Source organism: Gymnodraco acuticeps, unplaced genomic scaffold (assembly GCF_902827175.1).
Source record: "Gymnodraco acuticeps unplaced genomic scaffold, fGymAcu1.1, whole genome shotgun sequence".
In the NCBI taxonomy this organism is placed as follows: domain Eukaryota; kingdom Metazoa; phylum Chordata; class Actinopteri; order Perciformes; family Bathydraconidae; genus Gymnodraco; species Gymnodraco acuticeps.
Window position 1 is genome coordinate 757,446 of NW_022990271.1, and position 13,279 is coordinate 770,724.

General features: G+C 45.0%; 1 protein-coding gene across 1 annotated transcript; it reads left to right on the forward strand.

Annotated features, from left to right (window-relative positions):
• Positions 1-3,765: 3,765 nt before the first annotated feature.
• On the forward strand, positions 3,766-4,901 carry LOC117549294 (zinc finger protein 862-like). The gene is made up of 2 exons (XM_034221063.1): positions 3,766-4,416; positions 4,742-4,901. Exons 1-2 carry the CDS (start codon positions 3,812-3,814, stop codon positions 4,899-4,901), a joined length of 765 nt encoding a protein of 254 aa, XP_034076954.1. The 5' UTR covers positions 3,766-3,811.
• Positions 4,902-13,279: the final 8,378 nt, after the last annotated feature.

Genomic DNA, 13,279 nt, shown 5'->3' on the forward strand with positions numbered 1-13,279 from the left:
TATGATCATGGTATTCCTTGACCTTTGGGAAGAATTTTGACATGTACATGGGTACCATAGAGGTGTAGTGGATCTTGTAGACCAGGCCCATTGCAAGTAGCTGTACTCTGTCGTCTACTCTAAGCCATCCTAGGTTGTCAAAGTGGTGTTGGGGATTTGGAGGGATATCTGGTCCGCTTTTCAAATCTCCGCGCGTTCCTATGAAGCTGGTTATAATACAGGAAGGAATCCATATCTACAAAGTAACAGTTAATCTACTTTAATGGCAATATGACAATGCAATACAATCATTACAATACAACATGATATATTACAGTTATATTGTAATGCTTAAGGAGTAATGCCGGCTTACTCCTGCCCTGGTCCGCATACTGCAGAGCTACTTTCACCCGAGGGCAGCATGTGAAGAAGAGGCCGAACGCCAGGGATCCTCCGGATATATACCAGAGTAAGAAGGAGGGGTTTGGTGTTAGGTCAGCTGGTCATCTTTTCAGGTCATCTCATTGGGAGACGCAACGCAGCAGGAAACGCAGCAGGAAACCAAACAGGCTCACTTTCCAACAAAAGGTCTCAAGGCCTGCATACCTACACCTCCCCCACAGAGCAATACAACCCTGTTTACTCCAACCAGCCCAGAATGTTTATAGCCATTTGTAGTCCTTACATTTATGAAAGTGGGAGGTGGGTTCTAGATGAAAGGTCAAGCAGTAGTCTGACCAGTTTATTTTGCGATGTTTGAAGTTTATTTTTAGCGCCTTGGAGGTGCTATGGTACCATGACGTGCAAGCATGGTCATAGTACCCTGAATGAGTGCTCCTGCCAGAGTCTTCAGGGTGTTTTTTGTTTACAGAGAGGAGATCCGGTATAGGAATCTAGTTCTTTGATTGACTTTTTTTATTACATTGGATGCCATTTTGTCACAGGAGAGGTTTGCCTCAAGAATAGATCCTAGGTATGTAATTTCCTTCTTACTTGTGACAATAATGTCGCCCACTGCAACTGAGAAGTCGTCGGATTTGCTGAGATTATGTTTCGAACCGAAGAGAATGGACTCTGTTTTACCCAGGTGTAATGATAATTTATTATCGGCGAGCCAGGTGCAGATTCTGCCGAGCTCGGAGCTGAGGGTTTTTTCAACCTGCAACCTGTTCCTGTCAGAGACCAGCAGGGCTGAGTCGTCCGCGAACAGGAACAAGTTGCAGTCACATGCTGATGACATGTCATTTACATAAATTAGGAACAGTAACGGACCTAATATGCTTCCTTGTGGAACACCACAGCTCACTGGGAGGGGGGGGGGACAGAGTACCGTTTACCTCCACCATCTGTTCTCTCCCCTCCAGGTAGGATTGCATCCAGCTCACCGATAGTTTATCAAAACCAATTGCTTTTAGCTTGTCAATCAGAATGGGGTGATTGACAGTGTCGAAAGCCTTTTGTAGGTCCAGCATCACCATGCCGCAGTACTTGCCCTCGTCCACCTCTTGTTTGATGTGGTCGCTCAAATAAAGAAGGCATGTGTCAGTGGAGTGGGATGTTCTAAAGCCAGATTGAAATTCATAGATTAGTTTCTTTTCCGCAAGGTACTTTTCGACCTGTTCATATACTATTTTTTCCATGACTTTCGAGATGGAGGTAAGTATAGAAACAGGGCGGTAGTTGCCTGGGTCCAATTTGCTGCCCTTTTTGTGCAGGGGGGTTACTCTTGCAATTTTGAAGTCTTTGGGTACTGTTCCCTGTTTTATGGAGAGGTTAATTATGTGAGCTATGACTGGTGAGATGGCGGTTGCTGTGTCTCTGAGGAATTTGGAGGGGATATTGTCGTGGCCAGTGGCCTTGTTAGGTTGGAGGGCGCTCAGTTTAATGAGTACCTCTGCTGTTGTTACCCTTGCTAGACTGAAATCATCTTTGCGTACCCCTAGGTTTTTGTAGTAGGTCATGATGTGATCTACTCCAAAAAGCCCTGAGTGGGAGGGTAATTTATTTACAAGAGTTGTGGCTATGTTTGTGAAAAAAATGTTCAAGTACTTGGCCACATCCAGTTTGTCTGTGATGAGCCTGTTATCTGTCTTTATGTTTAAGTTAGAAAATCTCGTTTTGAGTTTTTTACTGCAGCCAAGCTGGTTATTGAGTAATTTCCAAAGTTCACAGGGTTTATTTTTGTTTTCCTCAGTTTTGACATTGATGAAATTCTTTTTGGCAGTTTTGATCATGGAGCTTACGTCATTTCTTAGTCTGTTTCTTTCAATTTTGAGTTCAGTCACGTGGGCCTGGAGTTCACTGCTCGTGCTTTTGGAAAGCATTGACTGACTTTTATGAAACTCAGAGCATTTTTTGTCTCTGGTTTTCATGGCGGTCAGTATGCCGGAGTGCATCCATCCACGGCTCAGCGCGATTTTTTACCCTGGTTGTTCTTAGGGGGGCCAAATCATTGAGTATTGCAGAGAATTTGTTTTTGAAACCAAGCCATGTTTCTTCAACTTGTGTACCACCGAGCTCATCTGACCAGTCCAGGCTCTCCAGTTCTAGGTTAAAGGCCTCGCTAGAGTAGTTTTTGAGGTCTCTAGATATGACTGTTTTGTGAGAGCCGGCCCTTTGTTTTAGCTTTTTGCGGGTACAGAATATCATATAATGATCACTTAACCCGCATGCTATAACCCCTTTACTGGAGATCCTGGACTTGTCAGAGGTCAGAATGAGATCAATGGTAGTTTGTGTTGTTTCACATACCCGGGTGGGTTGGGTGATTAGCTGGCTGAAGCCGTGCAGATCACAAATCCTACTGAAGGACTCGAAGACGGACGTGTCTTTACGTTGCATATCCGTGTTCCAGTCTCAGTGTGCGAAAAAGTGCACGTCCCACCGTCCGGGACGGGTTATTCACAACATTGGACAAGTAGATTTTTAAATTGACTTGTCCAATGGACAAGTGACATTTTTCGCCGCTATTTATTGACAAATTATTGATAAATTCAGCTTACAAAAGGCATAACTCATTCGCAAATTGTCCGTGTCCGCCGTTGTTGTTTGCAACCGCTTTACGTTTTTTTACTCACTTACGTCGTGTCGTAAAACTGTGTGAAAATGAAATACGATGGCGAAGAAGAAGGTTCTAGTGGCCCCAAGAGGGCAACAAAAGATTTCTTTCTTTTCTAAGAAGGTTTGTACACATCATTCTCACAGTTGTAAAATGGTGTGTTACATTAACAAGGAAAATAATTGAAATAAATTATGTCCGAAAATAGTGGATTAAGTGCTTGAAAGGGGACTTTTATTAATCCATTACAATACATTGCATTTAGCTGACACTTTTATCCAAAGCGATTTACAATCCCTGTGGGGAAATTCAGTAGGCAACAGGGTAAGGGTGAAAAACAGGACAGCACAGATTCACACAGGTTCATCAAATCAAAAATAAAATCGAAGATAAAAATAAAAATAATGAAAAACTATTAAATAAGAAATTAATAAAAATAATAATAAAAAAGGGGTAGACCTATGTAAAATACTTTTTTCTTTTAAAAGGGGGGGATTGAAAGGGGCTCTTTATGTACCAAGGGGCTTGAAAGGGGCATATCAAATTATTTCAGAAAAAAACCCCAAAAAATGCAGAAAGGTTTGTGGGGAGTCTACGAGTACCTAACATTCATGTTGACAAAAATCTATAATTTGTCTGCAAGAACAGGAGTCTGAACAACAGCCTGAACATGCTGAAACGAGCCCTCAGAAAGTCCCAGAGTGTGAGCAGAACGATAGCCCCCCCAGTCACGAGAAAGTCTCTGCTAAAAGGCCATGTTCCGTTATCTCACCAATGGCTGGTCCATCTAAAAAGGCCAAGAGTGACATCGCCCTGACACCCAAGAGGAAAAGAACATTCATTGAGACTTGGAAAACCCAGTTTCCATGGGTAAGATGTGTGGACGACATCATGTTCTGTGAGGTCTGCAGAGAATATCCATCCATTGCTGACCACAGCAGTAAACTGTACGAGGGTGTCACAGGGTCAAAACGCATTGAGACACTTCAGTCACACGAATCCAGCAAATATCACCTTCTCTGCATTCAAAGGAAAGAGGTCACAGAGAAAGGCACAGGGCCAATGTTTGTGGCTCTCAAGAAGCAGGCAGAAAATATGGACGACCAACTGAAACCCATGTTCAACACTGCGTTTTATGTCGCCAAACAAAAGTTGCCTTTCCGTTCATTTGAGGGCCTCATCGAACTTCAAGAGAAGAATGGCATTAAAATGCCTACACAGTACCGGAACGATAAGGGGTGCAAGGCATTTGTGCAGGCCATTGCCGAAGTCGAGAAGGACAGAGTTTCTGAAGACCTCAAGGCTTCAAGATTCTTCGCTCTGATGGGAGATGGATCCACGGATATATCTGTGACAGAACAGGAGAATGTATATGTTAGGTAATTATTATTTTGAATTCTTTTGTAAGTCTTATTTAAGTTACATTTTATCTCCAAAAGGGCCTTTTGTTTATGAGTAATTAATTCACAATCATTTTATTGATGAATTTTATTAGTTTAAATTTTCAGTTAACTTAAAAGTTTTTAACAGGTAAAGTATATACATAAATTGTTTAAAGCGAATGAAGGTGAAGTTGCTTTTTAGTGTTCTTAGTCTTAAAAAAAGGTGAAGGCAACACTGGTGTGGGAAGGTTTATATAAGATAATCATTTAAAAAAATGTTATTGCACTTTATTGATGTACTTTATTTATTTTCTATCTTCAGGTATGTCAAAGATGGACTTCCAGCGACAGAGTTCATTGACATCATGGCTGTAAAGTCAGCTGATGCTAATGGTGTTCTGGCAGCTCTCCTCGAGGCACTACATCATGTCGACCTAACAGATGGAGACATAAAGAAGAAAAATAATAGGCTGCACATTTGATGGTGCCAGCGTTAACCAAGGTGCCAAGGGAGGAGTTATTGTGAAGTTGCGGGAATTGTTGGGGCATGTGCTCATTTCGATTTGGTGTGCTCCACATAAGCTGGAGCTGTCGCTCCTAGATGCCACCAAAGCCACTGACTTCATTGACATCGTAGAGAAAGGAGTGGACCCCATCTACAGATTCTACTATGGATCTGGTAAACGTAGGAGGGAGGTGAACGCCATATCAGCCGTTATAGACGAGGATCCTGTCTATTTCTCAGCACCCTGTGGCACTAGGTGGATGGCGTCAAGACTCCGGGCATACAAGGCTGTAATAAAAAATTACAACTCCGTCATCCTACACATGGAAGAGGCTTCAAACAGAAAAACAGACGAAGGAGCTAAGTGTGTGGGGTACTTGAAGGTACTGAAGTCTGCAAAGTTTGTTGATGGGCTCCACTTTATGGTAGATGTCTTGGAAGTGTTGGCCAACGTGAGTCTGGCATTCCAGAGTAATGATCTGTTCATTTATGATGTTGATGTAAAGTTGTGTGAGGCCAGGATCAAGTTGGAAGGCCTTAAGCATAATAGAGGTGATGTCTACACTGCCTACATGGCAACCTGCAAGGATGGCAAGTTTGACAGTAAGAGCAATGGACACATCACTTCACTGAAAGGAACAGGTATTCCAGAAACAGTGAAGAATTCCTTCTTGGAGAATTGTGTGAAGTTCCTAGAGAAGAGATTTTCCTTCCTGAAGGATACCCCTTTCAGTGATTTCCATGTTCTTGACCCCAGGAACGTCCCAAGATCAGACGCACAACTAGCTACATATGGTGATGTTCAGGTTATGAACATGGTGACCCACTTCGAGTCCGTTCTCAGTGAGGAGGAGGTAACCAACATCCCTAGACAGTGGCCAGCTCTCAAGGCCAGACTGAAGTACAGGCAGAGGCAGCCCGCCAAGGAGGTCATAAGTGACCTTCTCACTGAGAACCACCCAGATGTGAAGGACGTCCTGGTTCTGGTGTACATGATGGTCACCCTTTCTCCCTCCTCTGCTGCCGTGGAGCGTGGATTTTCCCTCATGAACCTCATAAAAACATCCAGAAAATCCCAGATGACCAATGAAACTCTGGGGTCACTCATGAGGGTCAGCCACATCACCACCACAGTGGCAGAGTTTGACCCAGAGCCAGCCATCCAGAAATGGAAAACATCTGCTAAGACCAAGAGGTATGTCAAAGCTGCCCCCAAAGCCTGCTGCAGTGAACAGCAACTTACCTGTGCCTGTTGCCCCATAGCTCGGTGTGAGGAGAACCACTGGAGTGCTGCCCCACAGTTCGGGAGACAGCTGCAGTGAACAACCACCCTGAGCCTGAAGCCATACCTTTCTGCTAGCATGTCTACTAGTCCCACAGAGGAGAAAACATTATATTGTTAGTACTTAGTTGTTTTATCTTATTATTTTATATCTGTCATTCATTTGATGTGCCTTGATGGTAGAAGTTCAGAAACCAGACACTGTGAACAATATGAACAAATAAACAATAAAATGTTTCCTACAGTAACCTAGATTCTTGTGTGCTTTATGTTGATATGTAATCATATTTAAAATAGGTGCAGCAATGCATGCACAAAGTATAGATATGGACAAGTGAAAAATGTATTCGGACAAGTACATTTCCAAACTCACTTGTCCATGGACAAGTACTCTCTAAAAACTTTTCCTCACACTGAGTCTCCAATAATAATTGTCTCTACATCCCCCACATCAGCCAAACACCCATCTAATGTATCATAAAAGTCACTCTGTTCCGGTGGTCTCTAGATTGTCCCGACTATTACAGATTTAGCATTGTCAAAAAGAATTTCAACCCACACAGATTCAATATTTTCATGATGCAGGTCAGTACGGTTTTTGAAATTGGTGTCTTTATGTATGTACATGCAGACACCACCTCCATTCACGTTCCTGTCCCTTCTCACTACAAGATAATCTTCAATTTCAATCTCTGAATCTGTAATGGAATTGTCCAATTTGGTCTCAGAAAAGCATAATATGCTTGCCTTACCGTTCATGAATAGCTGCCTGAGTTCAGCCAGTTTGTGTCTCAGGCTGTTAGTGTTCAGATGAAAAATATGTAGTCCATTTTTGTTGCTTAAATGCACAATGTCGTCAGCTTGCAGATATTTGTCTTTGTCCGTTACAGCAACCGGCTTGTCGTGGTGGTGGTGTGGGGAGGGAGGCTCCGTTGTAGCTTTAGCCGTTGATATGCTAGCAGGGTGGCTAACAACATGGCGGATATTTGTTCCCTCGGATCTCGGTTCTCTTCCTCTCGTCACTGCCTCATGCGTGTCTGTCTGCCGAGGCGTCCCCGGGGGAATCTCGAAGTCTCCGTTTATTCCTTGGTCTCCGCTGTCTCCACGGTCTCTGTTGTCGTCGCGTAGTTGTTGTTGCAGCGGAAGAGATGCTAGTTCTGATGCTAATTGTGATGCTAGCTGCTCGAGCCTGCAGGACTGGCTTCTTGTCTGCACCGGGCCCGGATTCAGATGGATGTCTCCCGCTAACAATAAGACCAAGACGATCATACTTCTTCGGTCTAGTTTGCCTGACGGGGGTAAGTACTTTCGCGTCGGGTTTGCAGTTAATAATGCATGAATGCTTGCACTTCCAAAAGCGAGGTGTTTCCTTTCCCAGCCGTTGAGAAGGTAAAAGTCATTGTGGTTCATTTTATCCCCGCTTTCATTACTCTCCTTCTCTAAGTGATGTTGCCTCATTGATGAGTTGAGGTAGGAGTCCATAATCCATATTGTTAGGAGGATGAAATATGTAAAAAATCTTGAGGAATAACCGCCAAAGCCGGAGCTCTCGAAAATGCGACCACCCATAGTGAAACCGGATGTTGTTGATCTAACCGCTAACGTACTTGTGAAGCTTTTCCAGAAGGCGGTTAGATCACCGGACGACAGAGTCGGTCTCCGTGTGCACAGACAGGGCTGCTGTTAACGTCGGTCTGTACAACGGAATGGTGACAAAACTACGCCAACCGGCTGCGGAGGGAGACTCCCCCCCCCTTCACTGGAGAACTGCGCTAAAACAGCTGATCACAACGTTCACACTCTGTGGTCACGAAGTACTCCACTAGCCGCCGCCGCCGCCGCCCCCCCTCTGTCGACTTTCCTGAAGTACTCCCCCGTTGATAGAAATCAACACGTAATGAATTAAGACCCCACGGTTTGATGATTGATAGGTGTGTGGGTTGTCTTTCATTTTGACACGCAGAAAAATGTTATAATAAACATAGATACTGTATGTTAAATGGATATATCCGCCTTCTTTCATTTATCTTTCCATTCCCACAACAATATACATAAATAAATGGCATATTTTGGACATAGTTCGAATGGTGATTAATCATGATTAATTAATTTTTAAGCTGTGATTAATCTGATAAAAAATTGTAATCGTTTGACAGCCCTAATATATATATATAATAATAAGTAATATTAACTTTATTTAATACAACATTTACGGTACAAGATTTAATCATACAGCCCATGTAGTATGATAATGAATTACAGCAAACATGTGCAATATATCGATAGTTACGGCTGTAACTACGGTTCTATGAGTCCCGGATGACCGCCAGAGGCGGTGCTTTTAGCACTGGATATGTCCATTGCACGCATGCGCAGTTCGAGTACCTAATAACAACAAAGTCACCTGTGACCCACGTGACTACGGCTACATAGGCCGGCGTCACTAGTGGATCGGTTCCCAGAATCTTCTCGCGAGCACACAAGAATTCTGAGTGACCGGAAACTCTGGCGGTCATCCGGGACTCATAGAACCGTAGTTACAGCCGTAACTATCGTTCTATTTCGTCCCTACTGACCGCCAGAGGCGGTGCTTTTAGCACTGGATGACTATACCAACCATGTCATGAAGAATCCGAACACTTGCTTACCTAGCTGGAAGCAGCGGAGCTCGGCAAAAGGACCACGCCCAAAGGATGGGGAGTGGCGACATTGACCCGGTAGAACCTGGAGAATGTGCCAGACGATGCCCACGACGCCGCAGCGCAGATGGTCTCCAGGGACACCCCTCTCAGGGCAGCCCAAGACGTTGAGATGCTCCTTGTAGAGTGATATCTCACCCCTGATGGTGGGGGGCGGCCACTGGCCCCACAGGCATGTGAGATTGTATCCACAACCCAGTGGGACAGCCGCTGCTTGGAGAGAACACAGCCCCTTCTCGTGCCGCCATGGCAAATGAAGAGCTGCTCTGACTGTCGTATATGGGCCGTAGCACCAATATACGCCTCTAGGGCACGCACAGGGCACAGCAACTCAGGCGTGCCGTTCTCCTGTGGGACGTTAAAGCGCGCCAGCTGGATAGGCCGATTGGAGTGGGCTAGTGGAAGCACCTTGGGCAGGAACGCCACGTTCGGCCAGAGGGCAACACCCGAGCCATCGGAGTTCCACCTCAGGCATGTATCGCTCACGGAGAGGGCATGTAGCTCTCCAACTCATTTCCCTGAGGTCATGGAAAGCAGAAATGCTGCCTTTAAGGACAGCCACTTAAGCTCCACCTGGGCCAGGGGCTCGAAGGAAGGAGATGATAGGGCATCCGGCAGCAGGGGCAGGTCCCAAGCCGGAGCCCTCGGGGTGCTACGGGGATGCTGCCGTAAAGCCCCTCTCAGGAAGAGGGACACCGACCTGTGGCACCCCGCCGTGGCACCGTCGACCCGAATATGTCGGGCAGAAATAGCAGCCACATAAATTCAGAGTGGAGTGAGAACGCCCACTGTCTAGAAAGGACTGCTGTCTGGGCAACAGCGTACCTGCTGTCCCAAGGAACACGCACATTCTTGCCCCCCAGTAGGGGTAGAAAGTGCGTGAGTGCAAGCTGCACAGCCCTAGCACGTTGGCATGGCGTGCACCCTCCTGGGCAGACTACTGACCCTGAACGGTCCTGCCCTGCCGTACTGCACCCCACCCTGAGAGACCTGCACCTATAGTGACGGTCTCCTGGCGGGATGGGATGGCGCCCATGGGCACGCCCATCAGGAGGTAGGCCCCTCCAGTGTGACCGAGAGTGGAGGCAACGCTGCGACACCCTGACTTCCCTGCACCTGTGCCACTTGGCGTCCAAGTGAAGGCTGTTCAGCCACATCTGCATGGGGCGCAACGCCAGCGGGCCCAAGGAACTGAATATAAGGCACCACGTTGCCCAGCCCACGTGGAAGTAGGCATCCCTCAATTCCACGGCTGTGCATGTGCTGTGGTCAGCATATAGAGTGGCAGCACCTTCAGGAATCTGTTGATTCCTCTGAGGTCCAAGATCAGGCGAAATCCGCCGACTTTCTTGCTCACGAGAAAGTACGCCGAGTAGAACCCCCTGGGCTAAGCAGAGGGTCTACTGGCTCGATTATGTCCTTGGACAGAAGGACGGACAACTCTTGGGCCAGAGCTAGGGCCTGCCGGATCGCTGACGACTGTCATTTTGGCCCAGCCGAAGGCTAGGGGCCGGAACTGCGGTTCGTACCCCTGGGTTAAGGTGAAAACTAGAGATGTCCCGATCCCGATCCCCAGATCGGATCGGCCCCCGATACTGGGTTTTAACAGGGTTGCCAACTCTCACGCATCTGGCGTGTGACACACGCTTTCACTCTCAATCTCACACTCTCACACTGCCCAAACTATTCTCACGCCAAAAACAATAATACCGAAGACAAGAAACGGTTTTGAAAACTTTTGTCACGTAGTGATCGTCTTCTCAATAGAGCATCTTTGATAATGTCTTCTGGCCAATCAGAATCAAGATAACGGCGTGGTGTTGTTGCAGGAAGTCCCGACCGAGAATACTTCTGCTGTAGTACATCTCTATATACATCGATACAAGTCATACAACATTACGTGTTGATAGAAATCAACACGTAATGAAATAAGACCCCACGGTTTGATGATTGATAGGTGTGTGGGCTGTCTTTCATTTTGACACACAGAACAATGGGGGCTATCCACCCTTATGGATAAGGGTAGAGGAGGGAAGAGGCTTTACATTGCGGATCCACAATGTAAAGTCATTCACACAGCCTCTTCCCTCTTCTCTCTGTGAGGAGCAGCAGGTTCAGCTTTCAGAACAAAGTAACACAAAACTAAAATGGCATTCATTTTTTAAATATGTCATGTAGTAATACATTTATTTATTTGTCTTCTCAAGAGAGTACCAGAATGTGTATTTTATGTTAGTATTTCAAAAGATCTCCTGGGGGAGAATCCCCCCAGACCCCCCTGCAGGGGTTGGGTTTTCAGCATGTCAACTCTTTCACCTGTGGGGAAATTGCAGGATTGGCTCCAGGTCGCCCTTTTTATTTACTACAAGACAAATGTGCCTTTTTATTTCATACAGTTCAATTTGGATTGAGACAGGGAAATAATCTAAACCTCACGCGTGGCGTTTCACTGTCAAGGGGAGTGTGTATGTAATTACATTGCAAATACTTTTTTGAGCCCCACCATGCACTGTATGGGTTAGCCCTACCATAGATTACTCAACAAAAATACTCTGGAGCCGCAACTGCCGACCCGCATTGCGCATGCGCAGATCTAAGATCCAGTAGAAATGATCAAAAAGTAAAAGTCTACTGCTTATTGTTCTACTAGGCCAAAATACAGTCAAAGAGTATATGAGAGTGAGAGTCTGTTAATTAATATATTTGGCAGTTTGGAGTAAGTCTGTAGATTTGTTTTTGTCTGTGTGTTTCATGTATAGGCCTCTCACGATAATTAATTAATTGGATACATTTTCCCGGAAATTATTGCGATAAACGATAATATTGTCGGCACCGTTGTATGACCATTTTAGACCACTGACATAATGATAATATATAACAGTAATTCAAGTACATCCTTTCAAACGGCTAGTCACATCCTCATGTAAATGGCAATTTATCGAGTTCATTTTTATTTATCGTACAATAAGTCAATTAATTGCTTATCGCGACAGGCACACAATAAAACAGTGGAAACAAACATGTGTTTGACTTTCATTAGTGAATGAAACTGTGTGCCCTTTATTCTTTCACACACAGTGACGTCACGAGCTACCCACAATGCAACACGCGCCATATATATATATATATATATATAAATACGCCATTTTCATGGAGGTGCAAATATCCTGGAAGTGCAAATATAAACAGCTACCTAACGTAGCAAGGCAGAGCGCACTAGGTTTTTTTTCTGAATTAACGACCGAAGAAATCGCTGCATGTCTTCGGATTACATCTCTGGATTTGAGGGGTGTGCTCTAGGTCGTTACCAGCGTAAACTAGAGCTGTGTGGGTTGTCGGATTGCCTTTACAGACTGCGTCGATTTTGGCTGCATCTACGTCTAATTTCTGGAAACACCATGTGAATACCCCACTTGTCACAATAATATTATCATGCCATTGCATATATGTGGTATTTTAGAGTTGACTAGATATTGATTAAGGCAATAGACTATGATATTCAGTACAGGAAGCTTAGCAACACCTAGACGGTGTACGGCTAAATCCTTGGCCAGAATTGTCTGTGTCCAATATTGTGTATTTGTATATATTGTATATATATTTTTTCTTCAAGGTTGTGTCTTCCTGGTCGAATGTACTTATTGTAAGTCGCTTTGGATAAAAGCGTCAGCTAAATGCAATGTAATGTAATGTAATATATCCTATATATATGCTAAGGTCCCGCTGCTGACACGATAGCAGTCATTTCGTGCGCATATGTGTAATTAAACCCATGATATCAAAATCTCACTCCAGCCAGGTACCCAAAGTTGGCAACCCTGGTTTTAAGGTGGATCGGGATCAGCAGATCCAATTAAATGTCATGTCCGATCCATAGTTAATATTTCCCATGATTCCGTTGTTACGTTGTTTGTCGTTGTTGTTCTATTGCATCAGCCGCCATTATCGAGTTGGAAAAGTGGAACGGACACATATCGTTAGCTAGTTAAAATGTCTGCAGTTTGGCATCATTTTAAAATAACTACAAGTGAGTCGCCGACTGCGACATGCAAAGTCTGTGGTGTGGAAGTCTCACGAGGTGGTGCTAACAGGGTCTCCTACAACACCACAAACCTAATAAAACATCTTAAAAAGCACCACCCCGACGAACACGCCGCCTACTGTAAAGCGACAGCGTCTGCGACTGATGGACTCCATCAACAAACACTGCGGGACAGCTTGCAACGAAAGGCTTTACTTCCTCGAGACTCCGAGAGATTTCGTAAGATTACTGAGCTGATTGTGGAGTGCATAGCAGGGGACGACCAGCCAATTTCACTTGTGGAAAACTCCGGTTTTTGTCGTCTAATAAATTATTTCGAGCCGCGCTATGGG

Excerpts from the sequence above, each read along its gene's own strand:
- LOC117549294 (XM_034221063.1), top strand. The coding sequence starts at position 3,812 with ATGGCTGGTCCATCTAAAAAGGCCAAGAGTGACATCGCCCTGACACCC. Across the intron at positions 4,417-4,741 it reads CAGGAGAATGTATATGTTAG|GTATGTCAAAGATGGACTTC; the intron begins GTAATTATTATT and ends TTCTATCTTCAG.